A 23669-nucleotide genomic window follows, 5' to 3' on the forward strand; every position below is an offset into this window, starting at 1 on the left:
ACACATGCCCCAGTCTGTCCAATGGAGACACTTGAGCCCGCTCCGCCCCAGCCAGATCCAGCCAATTGGAGGCAGGCAGGGAGGGGCCTTGTAGATTTCCCTCAAACCGTTTCAACGAGAGAGAGACGGTGGCAACGGCTTCCCCCTTCCCCGTCCCTCCTCCCACCTCGTTCTCGCCTCTGCCGGAAGCGATGGTTTTGCCGTTAGGCCCCGCCTCTTGTTCTCCGTTTGACCTATCAAGAGAGTACCCGTCTGGCCTGGCTGGAGGCCGCCCAATTTTTCAAAACTGAAGGTAGGCTGAGGGTGAAGAAGGAGCCCCGGCTCCATCACCTTGGAAACGGCGCCTCTTCGCTCCAAGCTGGGCGGAGGGGCAAGCCGGGCACGTGGGGTCTCCAGTGTGGGCGACTACCTCGTGCTGTTGCTGATCCTCCAAAGCCCGGCACCCCGAAACATGCGGACCCTGATGCCTGGGCTTCCTTTGGGACCGTGGACTCCCGCGGCCAGCTGCACAATGCACGTCCTGGCAGCGCCCGCCTGCGAACTTCTGGAGCAGACCCGGGAATGCTCCGAGAAATCCAAGGGAGGAGGGACGAGAGGGATGGAAGAAAAAAAACAAAACCCACCTAACCCCTGTTTTCTATGTTTTCCCATTTACAAATCATTATGTTAAAAAATTTTATCCGTGACACGTATGATGAGACAAGGTGATTCTGTCCAGGTATCCAGAGCTGGGGATGGACAACCCGAGTGCTGCACTTAGGTGATGACAACCTCAAAAAGTTATAAGACCTAAAGGATGTCCCGAGCGCATTAGGTGTGTATCTACTATGCTGGATTTGTGGGAGGACTGGGACAAGAATCACCCCGGATGTGTGATTTGAACCAAGGGAGTTATTACATAGTGTAGACCCATCAAAGCAGTATTTTGCAAACCAATAAATATTTGTATTCTTAAAATGGCTTTAGATCTAAAATAGGGGATAAAATGAAATATAGGCCACACTTTTATTGGATTAGCAAATAAATTAGCCATGTCCCAGGGGGCTTTGAATAGCTGAAACTTAGGGCCCTACAGATTTTTTACTAAAGTATATATAACCTAGATTTTAGTTTTCCCACAAATTTTTTTTTAATTTTCAGTTCAAATTCTCTTCCTTTATCCCCCTCCCACCCATTGAAAAGGGAAGACATACAATATCCATTATATATATGAAGTCATGCAAAATATTTCCTATTATCTATTTTTTTTTTAAAGAAAAATAAAGTGAAAGAAAATATGGTTGATTCTGCATTCAGAGTCCATCAGTTCTCTCCTTGGAGATGGATAGCATTTTTCATCATGAGTCCTTTGAAACTGTTGAGGATCATTGCATTGATCAGAGTAGCTAAGTCTTTCACAGTTGATTATCATTTTGATCTTGCTGTTACTGCCTACTATGTTTTCCTCGTTCTACTTACTTCACTTTGTATCAATTCACATAGGTCTTCCAGGTTTTTCTGAAACCATTCCCTTTGTCATTTCTTACAGCACAATAGTATTCCATCACAATCATATGCCATAACTTGTTCAGCCATTCCCCAATGAATAAATATTCCCTAAATCTCCAGTTCCTTGCCACCACAAAAAGATTGCTATAAATATTTTTGTACATATGGGTCCTCTCCACCAACATATGGGTCCAACTCTACCAACAGTGTATTAGTATATCTATTTTTCTACATCCCCTCCAGCATTTGTCATTTTCCTTTTCTGTTATGTTAGTCAATCTGATGGATGTGAGATGGTACCTCAGAATATTGAATTTGCAGTTCTCTGATTATGGTGATTTAGCATATTTCTTCATATGGCTATCATATGACTTCATATTATTATTGTGATTTAGGGTATTTCTTCATATGACATTTGACATATGACTTCATAATGACTAGTTTTAATTTCTTCTGAAAACTGCCTGTTCATATCCTTTAACCATTTGTCAATTGGGGATTCCCACAAATTTATAATCCCCTACCCAACCAAGAAGACAATTAACAATAAGGTCTCCCCAAATGGAAGTGGTAAGGGCCAATAGTCTTGACATTGTCCTTTGATAGCCCAGTAAGCTTCACAGACCCACAAGATCCTCATAATGAGATAGGATAGAGATGCCATTCAAGAATGCTGAACCCCTCTTCTGCATGTCTATCCCTGAAGAACCAATATGACATTGTAGAGCCCTACTGATTTCCTGTCTTGACAATTACCACAGTCCCCTTGTCCTCTGAATGTTCACACCTCAATGCTCTCAGTCCCAGGGCTCAAAAAGGGGGATCCCCCCAGGTCCAGTGGCTCAGCTACTTTAATAGCTCATCCCTCTTTTGCCCTTCTTTTTGCTGTCCAAAATGGTAAGGAAAATCTGATGGCAAGAGAGCTGAGCTGGAATACATTTCTGTTTCAGAAAACAGTTACATTACAGGATGATAGATTAAGACTGGGGTGAAAGTGAGTGTTATAAGACTAGAATTAGACCTATTCAGTGGAGATAATACATTATACTCCTTTTTATGACCTCTCACTCCCCTGAACCAAGATATCAATGTCCAGCCCCCTCCATTCAGAGATACTGACAAAATGGAACTGAACTCCGATTCTAGATGTTTGTGACTTACACTTATGGGACTACATATTTCTCTTAGGAAAAGTGGGTATACCTGTTATCTTTTCATAGGAACAATACAAGGATATCATGTGACAGAGCTACATTATTTGAGCCTAGCTAAATAGTCTCCCTTCCCTATAACTAGGAATCCTACTTCATAGACCAGAAATAAAGTATTGTGCTCCTTTTTATGCTAAGACTTGGGGGTTGGAGAGGAGAGTTCCCCTGGAAAAAGGGTCCTGAACTTGGGATGATAGAACCTAAGCTCAAATTCTAGCACTGTATGACCTTGGGCAAGGCATTCAAGTTCTTTGTGCCTCAGTTTCCTTTTCTGTAAAATAAGTAGTTTGGACTAGATTAATTTTGAGGTGCCTTCCAGCCCTAGATCTGTTGTGATCCTATGTCCCTGTGGTTCTCTTTTACTGTTCACAGGAGGAAGAAAAAAGGGGAGAGAAAATGGAAAGATTTGTATTAACTGGTACAGAGTGAAATGAACAGAATCATAAAACCAAATATATATAGTGATTCCAATAATGTAAACAGAAAGAAGCATAAAGCAAAGTTTAGTAGCTGTGTAAAATTGTAATAATCAATCTTGGTTCCAGAGGAAATAAAATAGAGAAATGCACCTCTTCCTTTCATTGGAGAGGTGGGGAACTATGAGTGCAAAATGTTATGTGCAAAGTCAAATGTGGCTGTAGTATTTGTTACTTTTGCTTTACTTGTTTTTCCGTATTGTAGGAAAGATGGAAAGAGGGGGAAGGGTGTTAATGACTGATATTAGAAATGATTGATATAAAGATGAGGTATCAATAAAACCTTAAAAAAAACCCAGGAAAATCTTCAGAAGGACTAGCTAGTAATGAAAGAAGAACCTGGAGATGTACCTGCAAGATGCATAGGTTAAATTGAACACCTAAGTTCCAGAGTCCTTGTGGATAAAAGCCCACTAGAGCTCCTCAAGAAATGGTCAGACCAGAGGGAACACAAGAAGCAAGGTCAGAGAGTTTCTCTATCCAATCAGAAGGCCATGGTTCCTGCCTAACTTTTCAGCCCATCTAGATCATTTGTGGAAAAGAGACAATTCATGGGGCAGCTAGGTGGTGCAATGGATAGAGCACAGCCCCTGAAGCCAGGAGGACCTGAGTTCAAATCCAACCTCAGACCAAACACTTGATACTAGCTGTGTGACCCTGGGCAAGTCGCTTAACCCCAATTGCAAAAAAAAAAAAAAGAGAGAGAGAGAGAACTCTGGAAGCCTCCCCAGAAAGATCATACAAGAGAAAGTCTTGCTGTGGGAGATGCTTATTTCTTATTCATCCCCAAAGCCAATAAATTGCTCTAGTCACCTGTGTGTGTGGGGGGGGGAATCCTTAGAGAATAGAAGAAACTTCAGCCACTGCGAAAGTCTGTCTCTCAGAGAACCCTTGGCTCAGTGTGCTACCACCATTGGGAGAGCAACACTAAAGGAAATTGCATTGACTTACAATCAGAGGGCCTGGATTCAAATCTCTGCTGCACTGTTGCTCAACTTTTTTCCTCATCTGGAAAATTAGGGGGTTTGACCAGATCAGAGGTGTCAAACAGGCAGGTGGTATGGCTCACAGCACTTTTGAGGGAGGCCAGAACCAGACTGAAATGTAATTGGGAAATATTTAACAAAACACATAAAAATACAATAAAATGGAGATAACATTATATTAGAAAATTAAGTCAACATGCAGCCCTCAGGGCTCCTTATTATGGAATAGTGGCCCCAATTCCTATTTGAGTTTGACACCATTGGACAAATGGCCTCTGAGGTCATCTTCCAGTTCTAAAACAAGCTCCTTCTGAATGAGTAGGGTTTGTAGTTGCATGCTCAGTTACTTCCCTGAAGGTGCTATTGAAGGCTTTGAACAGTAAACATAAACTAAGATCCTATAATATAAGGCTTGTAAGGAAATATATATTCCATTCCACAGTCAACATAAAGAGACCTTTAACTGTTCCTAGTACAGAAAATGTTTTTGGAAACATCTCATTCCAGCTCCATTAACACAATGAGACTTGCAAATGGGTTTGTGTGGAAGTAATATCAAGGAAGACTTGGCCTAGACATGTATAGAAAACCAGTAAAAGACTTCATATGCAACCTGATGCTATAATAGTATGGCCCCCCTCAACAACTCTGTCTGGTTAAGGAAATACAAATTTGCTTCAAAATGTGCTCACATGGCAGAGGAAGAATATGAGGGGTTTAGGTGAATGGTTTTTCCCTAGGAGTACAAGTACAAATTCATCTGAGCAAACAAGCATTCTATATCATATATAGTCCAAATGATCTTACAATATTTGTAGGAAAAAATGCCCAACATTATACGACAATCAGGTCAAGGGCATCTAAGCACCCACATAATTTTATAAGACCATAACAGCACTTTCTGTTGCAATAAAGAATTGGAAACAAAAATAAGTACCTTTCAACTGGGTAACAGCTGCACAAGTAAGTTGTGGTATGGGAATATATGGGAATATTATTGTATCATAAGAAATGACTAACATGACGTATTCCTGAAAGTATGGAAAGACTTGAATGAACTGATATAAAGTTAAACTAGAACAATCAGAAGACCATGATAATAATGTGACCGGAAACAACTTTAAAAGACCTCAGAACTCCAACCAAAGCAATGCCCATTTATGACTTCAAAAGACTCATGATGAAACATACATCCTGCCCTTTGGCAGAGAGATGGTGGACTAGAAGTGAAGAATGAGAAACACATTCTCACTCAAGGTCAATGTGTTGGTTTGTTTTGCTTAACTGTATCAAGAGAAGCCTACTGAAGGGAAGATCTAGATTAGTGGAAATTGATAGGCATGAAATAACAGAATATCAATAAAAATATTTTTAAATGCACAGAAGAAAAAAAAATACCAAAGGGGACACAGTGATTTTGTTACTACCTTGTTAAACAATATGTATTTTGTTAGGCTACATAACAAATTGAAAGTTTCTTATATGATCTCATTCTTTATATGTTGAAATGTTTGTATTGGTGACTAATTTCATATTTTAAAAAAATTTTTTTAAATCAAAAGGGGAGCTTGCACAGGGGAGGATTGAATTTGTAAGAGAGGAAGGAAAGAAAACGGAAGAGAAAGGGTAGAAGGGAGAACACGAGAGAAGGACAGAAGAGAGAAGAACCCTAATCCTTCTAGGTCTCAGCACATAGTCTATCTTCTCATTCCCCTCTTCCTCATTTCTCTTCTCCAATAAGAGAGATATGGGTATTTATGGGTTCCTGGTGTCTACTTCTTGCATTGTTGGGACAGTCCAGCTTCCTGGGATGGAGAACGAGAGGATATCAGGCAGAACCTTGGTGTTCTGGCTGAAGAGATAGGATACTTGGCTACAAAAGGTTCTTTATTTGTAAAAAGCCAGGGGGGACACAACAGGTTATGGATCAGCTTTTTAGGCTCAAGGATCTGGGGGAAGCGGACTGCCTTCAGGGGCATCTGGACAGATACGCTTGAGAGGGGGTGCCCCCTCTGAGTCTTCAGTTTCCCCCACAGCTGCCTCAGGCACAGGGGGAACTGGTTCAAAGACTGGGTAAGATTCAGGAACCTGGTGGGGAGGAATTGGGGATAAGTTCTCCAAGACTCAAAGAATCTTGCCTGCCCCGCACCCCCCCCACTCCCCCCCCCCAGTCCTTCCCACATCCCTCATTCCCTACTGCTCCAAAGCCTGCCTTTCTTACCTCAGCCTCCAATAACTCGGGCACAGGCTCTTCCTTGGTCAGCATTGGAGGTTCATCTGTCCCACCCATAGTCACACCCCCTGGATCTGGAATAACAAGAAATCAGGTTACCCCAGGGAACAAGGAGCTAAAGATCACAGTGGGAAGCCAATGGAGAGGTTCTTTGAATTCTTACCTCTTTCCTGACCCAGCCTTGGGGGCTGGGCATCTTCAGAAGACCCATCTGGTGGAGCAGCAGGTGAGGCTGGTCGGCTAGGCTGAGGAGTTCCCCCTGGGCTGGGCTCTGTGCCCTTTTGCAGGGAGCCCTCTGAATGGAAGCTCTGATTGCTATTCTCATCTGCTGGGAAGAGAGGCTGGGAGGGTTGGGCCTTGGATGCCTCGGCTTCCCCTGCCTTAGGATCTCCTCTTCCTCCTTTTCCTCCCCCCCCCAAGACTTCCATTCTCCCACCATCCAGATACCCCTACATACCACTGAGGTCAAGCAGGATGAGGGGACCACCCCCTCTTGGACTGGCTCCCCGACCCCTCCGCTCCCTGACTCGGGGCCTTTCAGCCCCGCTTCCCACCCTTCGACGTTCCTACAGAAGGGAAAAACAAGGGAGTTCGAGAGTGGTAGAGTAAAAAGGAATGAATTAGTTGGGAGAGGGAGAAGGAAAGTTTCCCAAGAAAGAGAAAAGAGTTAAACCCTGAAAGAATTCAGCTCTTTTCAACAAACATTCATTAGGTACCTCCAGTGTTCTGGAAATTGTGCTAAGGTATGGAGGGGATAAAAAAAATTAATTAGACACCTCTACTACTTAAATTAGACACCAACCCTCCAGGAGCTGCCCAGTTAGGGAGATAGGACACATATAACAATAATCCAAAAGAATACATAATCAGTTCATTGCATACTTGCAAAGACTATTCTACAGGTTTGGGGGAAGGGGGTGCAGCTGTTACTGATGGGGGCCAGGGAAAGCTTCGTGGCAAGGTAATATTTGAGTTGAGCTTTTAAAAATGGGTGAAAATTCAACAGGTGAGAAGGGGATGGGGACATTTTAGGTGAAAGAAATTGGCAGGAAAGTACAGGGGACAGAAAACAGTCTACTTTGGCTTAGGCAGTCAGTAAAGATGGAAGAAAGCTGCAGGGAGGAAGTGCACAAAGCTGGGTGATGCCTAATTGGGGAGGGCCTTGAATGCCAGGCAGAAGAGCTTCGACCTGTTCTGGGTAACAACCAGAAACCACAGAAGATTTTGGGCAAAGGAGTGACATGACTAGATATGGGAAGCTGAGGGGGAAGGGAGAGGGAAAACATCTCGCAGCAATGTGAAGGAAGGATTTGGAGGCTATTGCAATAACCTAGCTGGGTAATAATGAGAGCCTGTACTAAGGTGGTAGCAAGTAGAAACAGAAAGGAGGGGACAGATGCAAATGTCATTGCAGTGATAAGATTCAACAGAACTTAGTAATCCACAGGATATGAGAGGGAAGAATCCAATGGTTAGGGGAGACAGGGATAAATGGTAGTGCCACAGAAAAAAAAACAGGTAAAGCAGGGGGAGGAGCTGGTTTAGGGGGAAAAGACTGATAATGTTACAAAGAAGAGAAGAAAAGGAATAGTAGAAAAGCCAGGATGCCATAAAGGAAATTGAATTCTCTCACCTCCTCATGTGGGTCCACCACAGGCACCCACTTGTAGATACGGAGGGAAGTATCTCCCACTGTCACCCAGCGTTTCTCCCTGGGGGTGATCCACAGAGCCAGGTCAATCAGAGATTCTCCCTCTCCCTCCCTTTCTCTCTCTCTTCCCCTCTCCCTCTCTCTCTCCCCCTCTCCCCCTCTCTCTCCCTCTCTCTCTGTCTGTCTGTCTGTCTCTCTGTCTCACACACACACACACACACACACACACACACACACACACACACCTCTCTCTCCCCAACACAGAAAAACACACTGTTCTATGGCACAGCTTTCTTTGGAGAAGGGAAAAACAGAAGCCTAGTGGGATGGATGTAGATAGCCAAAGCTTTGGAGAGTGGTCTGTCTGAGACCCTCACCCCACTGCTCTCACCCCATGGTACTGCCTTTTCCCCTCCTCCCTGTCTCAAACCCAAGCCTTCCAGTCCCCGGGCCCCTGCTCTCACCATCTCCGGACCTTTTCGATGGTTGCCATCACCTTCTTGATGTCATCCTTGGCCCGGCTCCTGGTCTCTGCCCTCACCGTCCGGCCCGCCATGAGAACTGAGGTGTTGCTTCTCCAGAGGCCCACCTGGCCTGCACTAGGGACCCCGGCTCTGCCCCTCCTGGACTCCCCAGACTCCTCTCTCTGGGTCACTTGATGCCCTTCTCCTCCCCTCGAGCGCCCTCTCCGCCTTGCTCAGTTTTGCCTCTTCCTCCCTTCCAGGCTATCCCTTTCTCCCCCTACCCCTTGTTCACTGGCTTCCTGTTTCCCCCACTTCTCAATCTCCCCGTCTGTTTGTTTCACTCCCTTTCTTCCTTTCCCTCTTGGTTTTCCATCCTGTCTTCCTGCTTAAAAAAATATATATTTTTTCTTTGCTCTCCTCCCTTCCCAGTGCTGTCTGTCGTCTTCCCTTCTCTCTGTGAGTCACTCTTCCTGCCTCCCTCGCTGTCTCTCCTTCCCTTTCTTCTGCTCCCTGTCGTCAGTGTCTGTCTCCTTCCCTGTCACTTCTCTTTGGCTTCTCCTCCGAGCCCGCCCCTACCCCAGCCGCCCCCTAGTTCTGCTCTGGCTTGGGGATTTCCCTGCTGCAGCCGGGAAACCAAGGAACAGCAGTCTGCTGGACCAGACACTCCGCCCCCTGTCCTGACTTACTTCCCCGCCCACCCTGGCTCCCCCACAGCGCCCCCTGCGCTCCAGAGACAGGACCAGGGCCTGGCAGTAGAGGCAGGGCCAGGGCTGGGGGCAGGAAGAGGAGGAGGTCCCTACTCAATTTCGGTTTGAGCTCCTTTGACTGCCCCCTTGTGTCTGTGGAGTTTCTGCCTCTGAGTGCATGTGCGTGTAAGTGTGTATCTGTTGGCAATTATGTATCACTGTGGGCATTAATGCAACTGTATCAAATTGGCGGGCATGTCTGTGCCTTCTTCCTGAGCGTGTTTGTGAGAGTCCTTTAGAACACATGTGGCTCACTGTGTACAGCATCAGTGGGTACTGGTTTAATAGTCAGCTAGTGGGGTTGTGCCGTGCGCCTAAGTGTTTATGGATACCACTGTTTCATTCCTGTGCGGGTGCCCCATACTATATTAGATGTCCTTTTAAAATGTGTCTGTCTGTCAGTTTGCTTGACTGTCTCATTGGTGGAATTGAGATGTGACTCTGTTCAAACATATGGTAGTAGATCTCTTGATGTCTGCACATCCCTGTGACTATAACACAGCTCCCATGCCACCTTCCCCATCAACCCTGCAAATTTCTTCCCATTCCTCCCTTCAACCCCCCAATTCCTGGAGGTAGTTCCCTTGGTGTATCCCCAGGAAAGCTATCCAGTTGGCACATTCTTCAAATTCCAGGCATGCCAGTTCCCTCCCTGAACCCAGGAGTCCTCCTCTTCCTTCCCCCCACCCCCACCCTAACTTCTAGCTTCTTTCCTCTTAACTGCCCTCTCAGAACTCTGACAGTCCCTGCCTGCCCCTTTTCTCTCTGGATGACCTCATCAGCAAGGTGACAGTTTTCTGCTCAGTTCTTAGACTAGGAGAAAAGTTGAAGCTTCCTGGGAGGGAGCACTCTGGGATCCTTATGATTTCTATCTCCCCAAGACCTATAGTATCCCTCCCAGGCCTTATTCCACTCCTCAGGGCAGGGCTGAAAGGTGAGCTCAGGGCCCTGGAATCTGGGCTTGGGGTGAGGTGGGGGGAGTTTGGGGTGGGCCCTGATTGGTTGATAGTGGACCACGCCCCCTACCCCCCTTTTCCCTCCCTCCTTCTTCTCTCTGGGAAGGGGAGGAGGGGGCATGTAGGGAACCGGGACCAGCCAGGGGACGGAGGGGGCCAACATGAGCCAGAGGGAGGGAAACAAGGGTAAGGGACTTCTGGGTCTTGGAAAAATTGGGTCTAGAAGAGAAAGCTGGGAACTGGGCAAGATTGCAGGTTAATAGGAAGAGCAGGGTTAGGACCTACAAGTTAGGTGCCCGGGGCTGTAATGTAATGTCTGTGTTCTGGAAAGCAGAGCTTAGTGGCTAAGGAGCCAAATGTATGGATTCTGAGAAAGGAAAGGGACCTGATTAAGAAAATGGGGAAGGGATTGGAGGGGGAAAATAAAAGAATAGAACTTGAGGTGGAAGTGAGACTATGGAAGTGAGCTAGGGAACTAGACACCTTGTATGTTGGAGAGGAGGAAAGAGTCTGGGGTTGAAAGTCTTCGGCAAAAATACCAGACTCTGGCTGGGGAGTAAGAGCCTCAGAGTCTGAATAGAGTAGGAGGGCCAATTAGCGACTAGGTGAGGGGAATGAGGTGGGGGAGGGTAGGATGCCAGGAAGATCTTTGCTCTTTATAAAGGAGAACCAGAGCTAGGTGATAGGCTACTTCAGTTAAGAGAGGGAGGGTCTTTGGAAGAAAGTTGGGGAGTGTGTGTGTGTGTGTGTGTGTGTGTGTGTGTGAGAGAGAGAGAGAGAGAGAGAGAGAGAGAGAGAGAGAGAGAGAGAAACTGAGCAGAAAAAGATAGGGCAAGTGGCAAGAGAATCTTGGGTGATAGGTCTTGGGGGGCAGACATGGGTTAAAGAACTTGGTCACCTTTGCATGCCGCTTCCTTCTTATTAGTCCTCCCCCTACAATATTAAGCACCATGTGCCTAGTGTCTGCCTAAGTTCTTTGCATGCTGGGAAATGTAGTTTTCTCCTTGTTAAGAGTAAAGCAAAGCCAGAATGTATAGTCAAGTGTTTTCTACACCCTAGAGCAGGGATTCTAAACCAAAAGTCCATGAACTTGTTTTGTTTTATTTTAATATTTTGAAAACTTTCAATATAATTAATATGTATTTTATTTTATGCATTTAAAAACATAATTCTGAGAAGGGGTCCATAGGTTTTGCCAGGCTGCGAAAAGAGTCTATGACACAAAAAAAGTTAAGAATCCCTGCCCTAGCATCTCCCCTTCTTGGCTTTGGGGATGTATGCAATGGGACTAGGTTACAAAAGAAATTATTAAGAACTAGATCTTTCTAATCCCTTCAGTAACTGAACTCCCAATTTAGAGGAGTCTAAGTCCAATTCAAGATATTAATCAGTCAACTTGTCAGTATTCCAAATTGTAGTTGGTTTTATCAAAGGGTACTCCAGGGTACTATAATACATAATCACCTAGGAATTGTGTCATTAGTAATTAGTAATTAGACATTCAAGCTCCCCTCCAGGCCTTACATCTCCTAAGCATCTCCTTGCTTCCCTACCTCCAGCCCCTATAGATCAATTTCTCCTTTCAGATCAGTAGGGTAGAGGAAGATAGGACTATAGCCCTAGTTGGCATAAGGTGAGAATGGAGAACCAAGCCATGAATTAAATACTAAAAATAGTATGCTATGGGAGGAGGGGAGACCTGTCATGTCAGGGGACCTGGGTTTTGATCCCTCCTCATCCTCCCCTGTCCCCTCCAGTGGACTTACAGTCCCATTCTTCGGCCTCATCTTTCTCCCACCTTGAGGCCAAGATACGTCAGACCCACAGTCTTGCAAGGCTCCTCACTAGCTATGCTGAGCAGCTGCTTCAGGAATATGTGAGTACAGAGATGGGAGGTGGTGGGGTGGAGGAGGGGATGGGGAAGGGTGGGGAAGATTGCTCTATACTCTTTGAATTATTCAGTTTTAGGGGCAAGCCTTGGAAAGACCCTCTACTCCAATTCCACCATTATACAGAAGAAGAAACTGAGAAGTGGAAAGGACTTGCCCAGGGTCACACAGTGAATCAATGTTAGAACCAGGATTAGAATCTAGGACCACTAATTCTCAGGCTGGAGTTCTTGACATCAGACCAGGCTTGGCTTCATCTTAAAGGGTAGGCAGCTTCAGAATTAGAAACAAGGAAGATGAGAACTCATTCCCACATGCGTAGAGGAAAATCCACCTCCTGTCAGCTTTCCATTCAGGTCAAGTTGTTAATCATCAAAAGCTTTATCTTTCCACTGCCTGGCAGGCTCCCTCCCACCCCCTACACCACCACCAGCCTTGCCTGACAAGCCGCTGAGTGCTGATGAAACGGAAACATTAACACTGGCATAAATGAAATTGGTGGAAGGTGGGAGGGAAATATTATGCCATGCATCCAAATTCAAATCCTCATGATCCATAGGCTATTTACTGTTAGATTAATACTGTTGTGGACTATCTCTGCTACAATACCTCCCCGCTAACTCTGACTTGGAAAAACCACAGTGTAAGTGAAAAAGAACTAGTTTCTATTTCTGACTCTGTTTATACTTGTGTGACCTTGGGCAACTCAGTTATCCCTTCTGTGCCTCAGTTTCCTATAAAATTATTCCAGATTCTATGATTCTAATTGGGATCCAGCCCTGCAAAGGGGAATGTTCCCCTGGGAGGAAGAACAGAAGTCTTCCACCTTCCAACATTTGGAGGGGGGCAGTGGGAAGGAAGAAAAATCTTGTGTTATTGATGAGGAGGATTTTTATAGCACAAAGAGGATCAGTTTTCCTAACAGCAACCAAGCAAGGAGAGCAAAGAGGCCTCATAGGCTTCACCAAGGCTAGTAGAAAATAAGGTAATGGTATAGCATAAGCAGTTCCTATTCAGAGGTGTTGCTCTTGCCTGGGACTTTTATAGAAGACTGGGGGTCCATTGCCTTAAGTGGGATCCTCCAGGGAGGGTCTGTCCAAGGGGAAGAAAAGACTCCTCCTAATGCTTCTCCCCACCCTTCCCTTACAGGTCCAGCACCAGGGGGACCCTTTCGGGCTGCCCAGCTTCTCTCCCCCTGGGTTACCAGTGCCCGGGCTGAACTCCCCAGCCCCAACTCATTCAGGGCTCCCCACCCTTGAGCGGCTGCAGCTTGATGCAGCTGCCCTGAACTCACTGTCCCCACTGCTGGATACCATCCGCCACCTCCAGGCTGATCTCAACCCTTTTGCCCGTCGGCTCCTCCGACGGCTGGAAGATGCCTCTCACCAGTCAAGGGCACTGGGGAGTGCTGTAGAAGTTGTTCTGGGGGCACTAGGTGCAACCCCAGGCCCCCCAGGGCCCCACCCCATGCTCCCTGAGAATCCTGGGGTCTTCCTGGCTAAGTTGTTGGGTTACAGGGTATGTGGGTTGTACCAGGAGTGGGTAAGCTGCACAGAAGGTGACCTGGGTCAGCTGCTGCGGGCAGGGCTAGGCTGAGAGAGGAGCCTACCTTACCCCACATCTTCCCCCATGAAGGGCCACCAACTAGCTTCCTTCCCACTCCATCCTCATCTTCTGTCACTATCCCTTCACTAGCATACCCCTCCTATTATCTCCATCTCAGAGCCTCTCTGTCTACTTCATTCTCTCTTCCTGTGCTTCTCAGCTTTGGATTGGGCCCTAGGGTCAGTCAATATCTGCTTAAGAGATCACTGTAGAAGAAAGTTCCAAGACATTTACCTAGAGGAGCCTTCAGCCTAATTACCTTTGAAGCCCACATTGTCTCCTGCATCATTACCCCCAATTCATACCCTGTCCCCTCATGGATCTCTTGTTTCCCATAGCCCAAGTCCACCTTTTTACCCCTCTATACCTCTTTCTCTTCCTCATTCCTCTAATCCCCTGATTCTAGCACACCAAGCTATGAGGTCTGTGAAAAAGATCCCCCTGAAAAGGAGATTTTTATTTCTGAGAATAAATTAATTTTTTGGTAAATTAAAAAAAATGTCCTTCAATGTACAGTTCTTGGACTTGGGAAGAACAGTGTTGGAGGGGATTGGGGTTGTTTCTTGGGATAGATTAAACACAAATTTCAGGGATGCAATATAAATAGGGCATTAAATAAAGGAACTGAGATTCCCTAGACAATGACATCTTTTCACCCTGAGAGCCAGAAAATGAAAGGATATTGTGTGTGGAATAGATATGATTTGAAGAAAAAGTGAATATTTAACATTAAATTATAGGAAATAGCTAACATAGAAAAGGCAATGGCATCTGTTGAGAGGCAGCAGGAGCCCAAAGTCACGGGTGCTGAGGTAGACTAAATGAGGAAATTAATCCCTCTAGAGGTAGGAAGTGAAATCCATTCACACAGGGCATTATACCCTATACTGCACATGCCCAAATCAGTGAGAAAGCCTGAAATAACTAAAGGTGTTCCGTATAGAACTGGCCCCAAGCCACCTGTTCACACCCCTCTACAAAGGAGGTTCTGCCAGCACCATCTGGGCACAGCCAACACCACTGGGGAAAGCCACTTGGGGGGCTCTCTACTAAGCAGGAACACTGGGGAAATCAGGTCAATGGCTCCAGAGGACAGATAGGGAGGCACAACTTCATGGGAGCTGGCTGACCCCTAAGGAACAGTACACTGCAAATCTTTCCCTTCCTCTCAAAAGTGAACAGATGATAAAACAGGATATTGTCCATGCTGAAGCTCGAAAGTTGCCATTTCAGACAGAAGTCCAGACTGCTCACTATGCCACATATTTGGCCTTAAGCACAGCCAGGTCCTGCACAGCTCTGTCTGTCCAGTGTTCATATTCCCGGGTCACCACGTAGCCCCGACATTTCCTTTGAAAGACAGAGGCTCCAAACGGTGCAGAGCCAAGAGTATCCACTTCAAGAGGAATGGACACCCCCAAGACCGTCATGACAGAAGCTATATTGCCCATCAGGCCCTGGGCTCGGAGCCTTGCAGCTGCAAGTTGAGACAGCAAGACAGAACTGCCAGGGTTCAGGTCAGCCTGGTCATCACTCACAAGCTGCAGGTGCTGGGCCAGGGCTGAGAAAGCACGATGGACCTGGAGCAGCCTCTCACCATCTCCCAGGCCACGCCACAATGTGAAGGGGACAGCTGCAGGGGCCAGGCTGCTCAGCTGGAGCTCAGGGGCTGAGAAGCCTGGGTCACTGAAGGGACTGCCTTGGTACTGGAGCTGTGTAAACAAAAGAAAATACAGAGTATAACCAGGATACTCAGGTCACATAGGCCCTTAGGTGGCACAGGGGACAGAGTACAGGACCTGGAGTCAGGAAGTCCTGAGTTCAGATCCAGTGTTCAATACTAGTTATGTGACCTTGAGCAAGTCACTTCCTGCTTCAGTTTCCTCAACTGTAAAATGGAGATAATAATAGTTTGTTATGAAGATCAAATGATATAATAGTTATAATGCACTTAACAGTGCCTGGCACATAGCAGGCATTTAATAAACTCTTATTCCCTTCTTCCCCTCCCTGTATAAGAAAAAGACTTTCTCATTTCAGGTGAAAGAATTTAGGCGATACAGCAGATAGATCACTGGACCTAGAATCAGAAAGACCTGAGTTCAAATCCTACCTCAGATACTTAGTAGCTGTGTGACCCTCGGTGAGTCACTCAACCTGTTTGCCTCAGTTTCCTCAATTGTAAAATGGTGCTAATACTGCTTACCTTGCAGGGTTGTTGTGAGAATTAAATAAGATAATATTTGCACAGTGCCTGGCAGAAAGTAGTCACTATATATTCCCTTCCCTTCTCACCTCCTTTGAACTTCTACAACCACAGAATCCTATGTATGGAAAAGATCTTAGATATTATCCAGTCACAAACTCTTAAAGTTGGAAGGGAAGTGAGGATCTTCTACTCCAACTCATACCTGACACAAAAATCCCCTTAAACAATAAAAGCTGGCATTTTTACATCCCTTTCAGGTTTGCAAAACACTATACATACTTCATCATGTTTGATTCTCAATACAAAGCTGTGAAGGAGGCATTATAGATACCACTATATTCTTTTTATAGATGAGAAAACTGAATATAAGGGTGGGGAACTGACCTGTCTGTGGCCACACAGCAAATGTTAAGGTGGGATTTAATTCTTGTTCTCCAATTCTTTCATTTGTTTTTTAGAGGCAATGAGGGTTAGGTGACTTACCCAGGGTCACACTACTAGTAAGTGTGTGAGGCCAGATTTGAACTCAGGTCTTCCTGACTCCAGGGCCAGTCAAGTTGTGTTGTTCTAAGTCAATTGCTTCTATCACACCATCTACCTTTTTATAACATCCCTGGCAAGGGCTTCTTCTTGAAGACCTCTCATGATGGGGAACTTAAAGCTTGCAGAGGCAGATAATTCTATTTTTGAATGGCTCTAATTGTTAGACAGTTTTCTCTTCTATTAAGCCTAAATTTAATATTTTTGCTACTTCTAACCTTTGAGAGTCAAAGAGATAAAGTCTAATCTTTCTTTCACATGACAGCCCTCCAAAGAGCTATTGCCCCCCAACCCCACCCCAATAAATGTGTAAAATCTGTGTTACCCTTATGAAAAATGATTTCTAGACTCAGAGCTCTACCCCACAGCCTTCTGCTCCAAAGTTCTTCAGAAGGACATTACTGATGATAAGATTGCATTAAATCTTCTTATCTTGGTCAAACCCAACCCGAACCTGAACTGATTTTATCCTACTCAGGCTTTGGTGGAGACAGATACAATGTCTAGATAGAAGGAGGCTGGGAGTGGTCTGGAATGATGGCGGGTTGATATGAACTCCTGTTGAAAGGGTCTATAGCCCTGTACCCCCAAATCCCAAATAGAGTCAGTTTTGAACTGGCCCCCTTAGCCAGCTCCAGTTTTGGACTGAACTGCCATGCAATGTATGTCATGCCAGCTTGAGAGAAATCAAACCGTGGATACATGTACCCTAATTTCATTTGCCTCTTAGAATAGACTCTAATTTGTTGGGGTTTGACATTTAATGGTCCCATGACTTGGATTTGGACTGGGATTTGGGGAGGGCTTTTTCACCTCAACAGCGCTAAGTCTGGGTGCCCACAGGATTTTCCTCCTGAAATCCCAGCCCTGAAGGATGGGTGAGTCTTATCCCCCAAATACCTGCTCCTTATGTATCAGACTCCCCATATTAGGTTGCAGTCTGTTTTTCTCCAAGTGGCTCTGGGGGCAGAGATCTAGACAGGTTTCCTGGAAGGAAAAGATCCTTTGTAATTTGGCTATGATCAGTCAAAGTAAATTGGCATGTGATAAATTGTATTGTAATCTGAATTGGTTGCTTTTAGAAGGATGTGGAACTAAAGGATAACTGAATTTTGACCAGTCTAATTCTAAATTGGTTTATCTTAAAAACGAACTAAGCCTAAAAAGCCAACAAGAGAATTAGATCTGTGTGCACCCTGTCTTGTCATTCTGTGTCTCTGTGTTTCTGTGGCTGTCATGTTTCATGTTTGTGGTGACTCTGTCTCTGACTGTCATGTTTTATGTTTATGGTAAAAGATTTAAAATGCAGCCAGAAAAATTTCGAAGGTCTGTAATTAGAGACAGAACATTGGGAAAGAACTCCCACCTTAGGCTTTCAGCCTGTTTTTTTTTTTTGGGGGGGGGTTCCCAACACTGGCCAAGTTGGGATACCAGAATAAAGTTAGATCAAGCAGTTTTTAAACTGATAAGAATCTAAACCAGGCAAGGGCTTAGAGAGGGAAGAGCTGAGGGTTTGAATTCAGGTTTAATCAGATCCCAAAGCTAAAGTTTATGCTTTATGTTTAAATTAAATCTAGAGAACTGCCTTTTACCCACTCCTGCCAATGTATCTGATATCATGGAAATGTGTTTAAAACTGCAAAAATAATAGTTTTTCTGTCTTTTAAGCATTAAAGTTATAAAAGCAGTTTGTGAAGGTATGGGAGAAATGCAAGCTCTCTTGATTTGTAAATTGTTAGGCATTAACTCGCTCCAGATTCTAAACTGTGAAGACAAGCAGGAGAAATTGGGGTAAGTATAATTTTAATTTGGAATGTAAAGGAAAATGGAAGTAGTCTGAGTAATGAGTTTGAAAGATTAAGAAAGAGACATAAAGGCTTGAGCAAAAATATGAAAGATAGAGAAAAAAAACATTTGGAGATAGATGGGAGTGGGGTGGGCAGCAGCAAACCCATGTGCTCTAAGCACCCCCATCCTTGGATAGCTCAGATCTCAGTGTAAGGAAGTTTGATTTTGTTCTAAGTAGAAAGGTTGAAAATAAAAATTTTGTAGTTTGATTTGAAAACCAATAGATAAGGTTATAGAGGGTTAGAAGGAATTATCTCTCCTTGCCTTTAGGATAAACCTGTAGGAAGGCCTTATTAAATCTAACATTATGTAAATATTGGCTATGGTAAAGATATTGGTTATTGTGATTTGAAATATTTATGTAGACTCTTAAAAGGTTTCCTTGTACTATTCGATTAATATTATTAACCCTGGAACTCTGGAAGTAAACCTCTGGAACTTCTGGAGGCCTGGGGAAACTAGCCACACCCTGTCACTAAATCAAATTCCTTAGGTCTCATTTTTGCCTGAGCCAGGAGCTACATGCAGTGCAGCCTGGTCTTGGAGTATTGGCCCAGCACATTTTGATCTGGCCTAGTGGTGGCAGGTGTAATTTCAAACTGTTTGTAAAACTTTATATGCATTTCCTAGTATATATAGCCACTTGTGTTGAATTTGTGGATAATATTTCCTTTTAAAAGCCAAGAATATTAGACTTTAAAATTTTTCTTTACATATTTATCATTAGAGATTATAAATCCAGATTTGATTTAAATAAAAAATCTGTCCTGAAGGAATAAGAACTGCATCTGAGAGTGTTCTTCCTATCAGGATTAAGCACAAAAAAAGATGGTGTTATTTGGCATTAAGAAATTTATTAACTGTATTTATTTCAGTTTATTGTTCTGTAAGGGGATAATAGTGGAACCTACTTCCCAGGGATGTTGTGAGGATCACATGATCTTAAAGCACTTGGCACACTGCTTGGTGTGGGACAGATGTTATCTGAATGTTAACTGTTTAAATGTAATTGTTTAAATAAAGGTTACCTAATTGGTAATTAATCGATTTTGTTTCAAGTTTAAATATATGACAATTGTTTATGGTATTGTTATGTTTTCTAAATTTCCATATATTGTATAATTTGGTAACAATTATGTCACCTATGTTGTTAGAAAACCAATTTCTTTTATAGTCTAGATGTTAGATTGAGAATTGTACTGTCAGAGAAAAAGAAAAATGAATGGGTTAAGAAGCTGTTAGGTCATTCTATTTGACCATTTTGAAGCACTGTAATTTAAGAAATCATAAACTTCAAGTTTTGTCTATAGTTTAAAGAGAAGTTTCAGGTAAAAGTATTTGGCTATCACTTAGGAAAATTAAGATTGTTAACTAAGTTATTTGAAGTTATTGTTTAAGCCAATTATTTACAAAAGTATTTCATGAAAGGAAACTTGGTAATTATACAGACAAAGGACTTTGTAAATTCTCCTTATAATTAATTTAGTTTGTTATAGTAACATCAGGATAAATTATTGTAAGCTGTTTTAAGAAAGGGAAATACTTTTATGAAGAAATATTTTGCAAAATCTTTTGTGTAATTTTTTTGAAGACCTACTAAATTTCCATTTGCACGCTATTTTGTTGCAGTAATAATTTGATATTGATGACAATTATGTCCAAACCTACTGTGAATATCTAGTTTCATTCATAGGCTCTTGAATAGCAAGCTCCAATAATCAGAGCCTTAAGTAGTATATATGCATTTCTACACATGTAGTGGTTCCTGATTAAATAGCAATATGAGTAAAATCAAATTTTCATTAAGATCATAAGCTGCTACTCTAATAGATTTACGTCTCTGTTTCTCAAGCTTATTTGTCCTTCTGTAACCATACTTAATCTGAAAGAATGAGACACTTTAGGAATTGAATCTTATGCATTTAAGTTCAAACACTAATTTTAACCCTTGTTAGGCCATAGAATGAATTTCAGATAAAAAACAGCAAGATCCTTCCCACTTACAGTAATTGCTTTAGTATTAATCACTAGCCTTAAATCTCTGATACTGCTCCAATTAAGCTGCTGATTCTAACTCTTTCTTAGAAAGCACCCATTAAGGCCAGTCCAAAGACATAACAAACCTATTAATTTATATAATCAAAAAGTTTTATAAACACAACATTAAATCTATTAAATAATGGATTAGATACTGGAACACCTGAGGTTATTATAGTGAGATGCAAGTATAAGATTGAGCTATTTGACCTAGAATTTTAGACTTAAGTATTTAGCCTTGACATCTGTTACTAGTATACATTCCTGTATAACTTAGGGTCCTTTAATTCCTCATAAGGGTATGGGGATGATTAGGTCAAGGACTTGTGAAACCAGGATATTATTCTGTTACTTAGTTAATATCTTACCTGTCTGTTTTGTTACAATTAGTTAATCTTAAGAGAAGAATGGCTTGTGGTCTATCTTGTAAATGCTTTAAAGGAAGCACCCACTTTAATTAGGGGTTATTTATTTGAACATGACCAGAAATTGGAATTTTTTTTATTGATATGTACTGTTTTAAAATTGATCACTCAATGTATTATGTATGTATTGAGTCCATCTCTTTATAAAAAATGTTATGTTATTAATTCTTTAGTGGAATCTCATCCTCCTGATGGAGGAATGAATGTGAAGTATAAAAACTGGGTTCTAATTTTCAATAACTAGGTTCTAATTTTCCTGTTTTTATTTGAGTTTCTTATCAACATGACAATTGGCCAAGGTTCCAATTTTGATTTTGTAATAATAGAGACATAAGGCTTGAGTTAACTTTCATTATCTGACCTAGTTATTGGCAAGGTAATTTAAAATTATGTTAAGGTCAATATTGTAGGAGAATGGACACAAGAAAGAGGATCTCTACAAGAACACGGTCTGTTGCAGACTGCTTTGACAGCACTCAGACCAGAAAACTTTATCAGATGATGCTACCCCCCCAGACAGCTGTATAAGATGAGACTTCTGAGCCCCTTAAACAGACAATTTATTTATTACTTACTTTTCCCCTTTGCTATTTACATACTAAGGGGACTGCCCCTTGATTTGTCAATGCCTCGATCAGTTTCTCCCTCCCCTCTCACATATGGTTATACGTCCCCGAAACCTCTTGATCAAGTGTTGACCATGTTAGTTAGTGATTTGTTGAGAAGGCTGTGCTTCTCATTAGAATCAGTTGGGGGAACGTGAAAAATTATTTCTAAACTCAGAGATCCACTCCCCAGCCTTCTGCTCCAAAGTTCTTCAGAAGGACATTACTGATGATGAGATTGCATTAAATCTTATCTTGGTCAAACCCAACCCAAACCTGAATTGATTTTATTCTTCTCAGGCCTGGGAGGAGACAGATACAATGTCTAGATAGAAGGAGACTGGGAGTGGTCTGGAATGATGGTGGGCTGATATGAACCCTTGTTGAAAGGATCTATAGCCCTGTACCCCCAAATCCCAAATAGAGCCAATTCTGAACTGGCCTCCTTAGGGAGGCCGAGTTTTGGACTGAACTGCCATGCAATGTATGTCAAGCCAATTTGAGAGAAATTAAACCGTGGACACATGCACCCTAATTTCGTTTGTCTCTTTCTTAGAACAGACTGTAATTTTTTGGGGCTCAACAACCTTCAGTTTATAGAGAATGAATCCAGGCACCAGAGGAAAAAAAAAATAATTTGTTCACACACTTAATAGCACAGCTGGGACTACAATCAGAGATGTGCTGGTAAATGTTTAACAATCAACTTTCCAGGAAAATAAATGTAGGAATGAGCACTTTTAAATTTAATCTGCACTATTAACATTTCCTCCATCATTTTCTTAAGTCTAGACAGCCAATGAAACAGTAAGTCAGACTCTGATTTGTAGCCATTTGCCAATTTTTGAAGTGTAAATGCACACATCAAAAATTTTAGTTGCATCTCAGGAGCTAGTGGGGGCTGGCTCCAGCACACCCCTGATTAAAACCCAATTCTCCTTGACTCATAAGCCACTGCCTTCATAATCTCCCTGGTGGCTCGTGAGGCAATAATAAAAATTACAATAATTTGCATTTATATAGGACTTTATAATTTTCAAAATGGAGTTGAGAGCTTTCTTTGTGTCCCTTCCCTCAGTTTTCTATTTCCAGAATCTCCTTCCTTTCCCCTGCTGAAGGAGGCTTCTCCTTGACATCCCTTACTTTTCCCCATGGGGGAACAGCCTCTTTCCTGCAGCCCCATCCCCATCTTATTTCCAATGTAAGAGCCTCCTCCCACCTGTCCAACTGTCCATCCTCACTTACATAAGTCTGCACCAGCACCGATGTGTTCTTCTGCATGTAGAGGGCCAAGTTGTAGGTTTGGTTGATGGAGTCAGCCAGAGATACTGGGGCACCCAGGACAAAGGGTGCCTGCAGCAGAGACAACAGGCAGGGCACAACTGGTTGGGATACAAGAAAGAAAGTCAGAGGCAGGTCTGAGATTTCTCTGTGAGGATCCAACCTCCATTTCTTCAGACGGCAAGAACCTTGTCCTGTAAAAATTACCAGCAGATGAAGAGAATAAAAAAAAGACAAACCCCAGTCAACCAGGCCCAAAACACACATGTGGATCTGGCCCCAGAATTCTTTTTCTGATTTCTTAGTACAAATTCTCTGTCCCTCAGGTCCTATGATTCAGGACTTCTCCCCCCGACAAGTTTCAGTTACTTACCTAGTGAGTTGGTCATGTTGGCTCCTCTTTCCTTTGCTGTCTGTCTCTAGGTCCCTGGGGGCACCTGTTCTCTCTGGCCCTACCCTGAGATTCTTTATACCTTTTATCCTTGAGGCTTTGGATGGGACAGGCAGAGGACCACACCCCAGAGGAGGGAAGAAAGGGGATGGGGGAGGGGAGGAGAGCCCAGGAAGCCAGAGTGGGAATTGGACAGAGAATAGGGTGGCATGGGAAAAGGGAAGGAAGGAGACTGTAGAAGGTGAGAGATGTCATGGGAAGAAAGGTTTGGGAGAGTCAGAGAAGAAGGAGAAACAGAGAGAAGGGAAGGGGGAAAGACAGAAAAAGAAAGAGGATGAATGGGGAGGAGGCCAAGGAGAACCTAAGGTGAAAAGGGTCTGGGAAGAGGCAGGTAAAGAGGCTGCAAAGGGATTCCCCAACAATATGATCATGGCCCCCAACCCTGCTTTCCCTGGTTCCCCCAACCCTTCCTCCATTGCCTGGTCTGTAAAACACCAGAAGCAAAGGAGGGAGAGGGCTGAGGGCGGGGAGGGGATTATGGGGGACAATGAGGCCGCCCCGATCCCTGCAGCTCCGCACGTCCTGAGATCTAGTTTCCCCCAGAGGCGGCTCTACTCCGCCCCTCAGC

At 43.6% G+C, this 23669-nt stretch overlaps 3 protein-coding genes across 5 annotated transcripts; 1 reads left to right on the forward strand and 2 right to left on the reverse strand.

The window, feature by feature from the left end:
- Positions 1-6030: 6030 nt before the first annotated feature.
- Positions 6031-9192, reverse strand: BCL7C (BAF chromatin remodeling complex subunit BCL7C). 2 transcript variants are annotated; one of them, XM_021008551.2, is made up of 6 exons: positions 8510-9192; positions 8028-8106; positions 6852-6960; positions 6558-6722; positions 6383-6468; positions 6031-6249 (listed from the first exon to the last, which is right to left on the reverse strand). In XM_021008551.2, the coding sequence occupies exons 1-6, from the start codon at positions 8599-8601 to the stop codon at positions 6103-6105; spliced, it is 678 nt and encodes a 225-aa protein (XP_020864210.1). In that variant the 5' UTR covers positions 8602-9192; the 3' UTR covers positions 6031-6102. The 2 variants fall into 2 exon arrangements, with proteins under 2 accessions (XP_020864210.1, XP_020864211.1); XM_021008552.2 differs by having other exon boundaries at positions 6558-6719; positions 8510-9191.
- A 771-nt stretch (positions 9193-9963) lies between these two features.
- On the forward strand, positions 9964-14198 carry CTF1 (cardiotrophin 1). Of its 2 annotated transcripts, none has more exons than XM_021008553.2 (3): positions 9964-10189; positions 11969-12087; positions 13250-14198. In XM_021008553.2, exons 1-3 carry the CDS (start codon positions 10117-10119, stop codon positions 13694-13696), a joined length of 639 nt encoding a protein of 212 aa, XP_020864212.1. In that variant the 5' UTR covers positions 9964-10116; the 3' UTR covers positions 13697-14198. The 2 variants fall into 2 exon arrangements, with proteins under 2 accessions (XP_020864212.1, XP_020864213.1); XM_021008554.1 differs by lacking the exon at positions 9964-10189 and adding an exon at positions 10309-10397.
- A 760-nt stretch (positions 14199-14958) lies between these two features.
- Positions 14959-23039, reverse strand: LOC110223157 (cardiotrophin-2-like). The gene is made up of 3 exons (XM_021008520.1): positions 23024-23039; positions 22615-22844; positions 14959-15417 (listed from the first exon to the last, which is right to left on the reverse strand). The coding sequence occupies exons 1-3, from the start codon at positions 23037-23039 to the stop codon at positions 14959-14961; spliced, it is 705 nt and encodes a 234-aa protein (XP_020864179.1).
- Between the last annotated feature and the right edge of the window lie 630 nt (positions 23040-23669).

Source organism: Phascolarctos cinereus, unplaced genomic scaffold (genome assembly GCF_003287225.1).
Source record: "Phascolarctos cinereus isolate Bilbo 61053 unplaced genomic scaffold, phaCin_HiC Scaffold_4;HRSCAF=312, whole genome shotgun sequence".
Lineage (NCBI taxonomy): Eukaryota > Metazoa > Chordata > Mammalia > Diprotodontia > Phascolarctidae > Phascolarctos > Phascolarctos cinereus.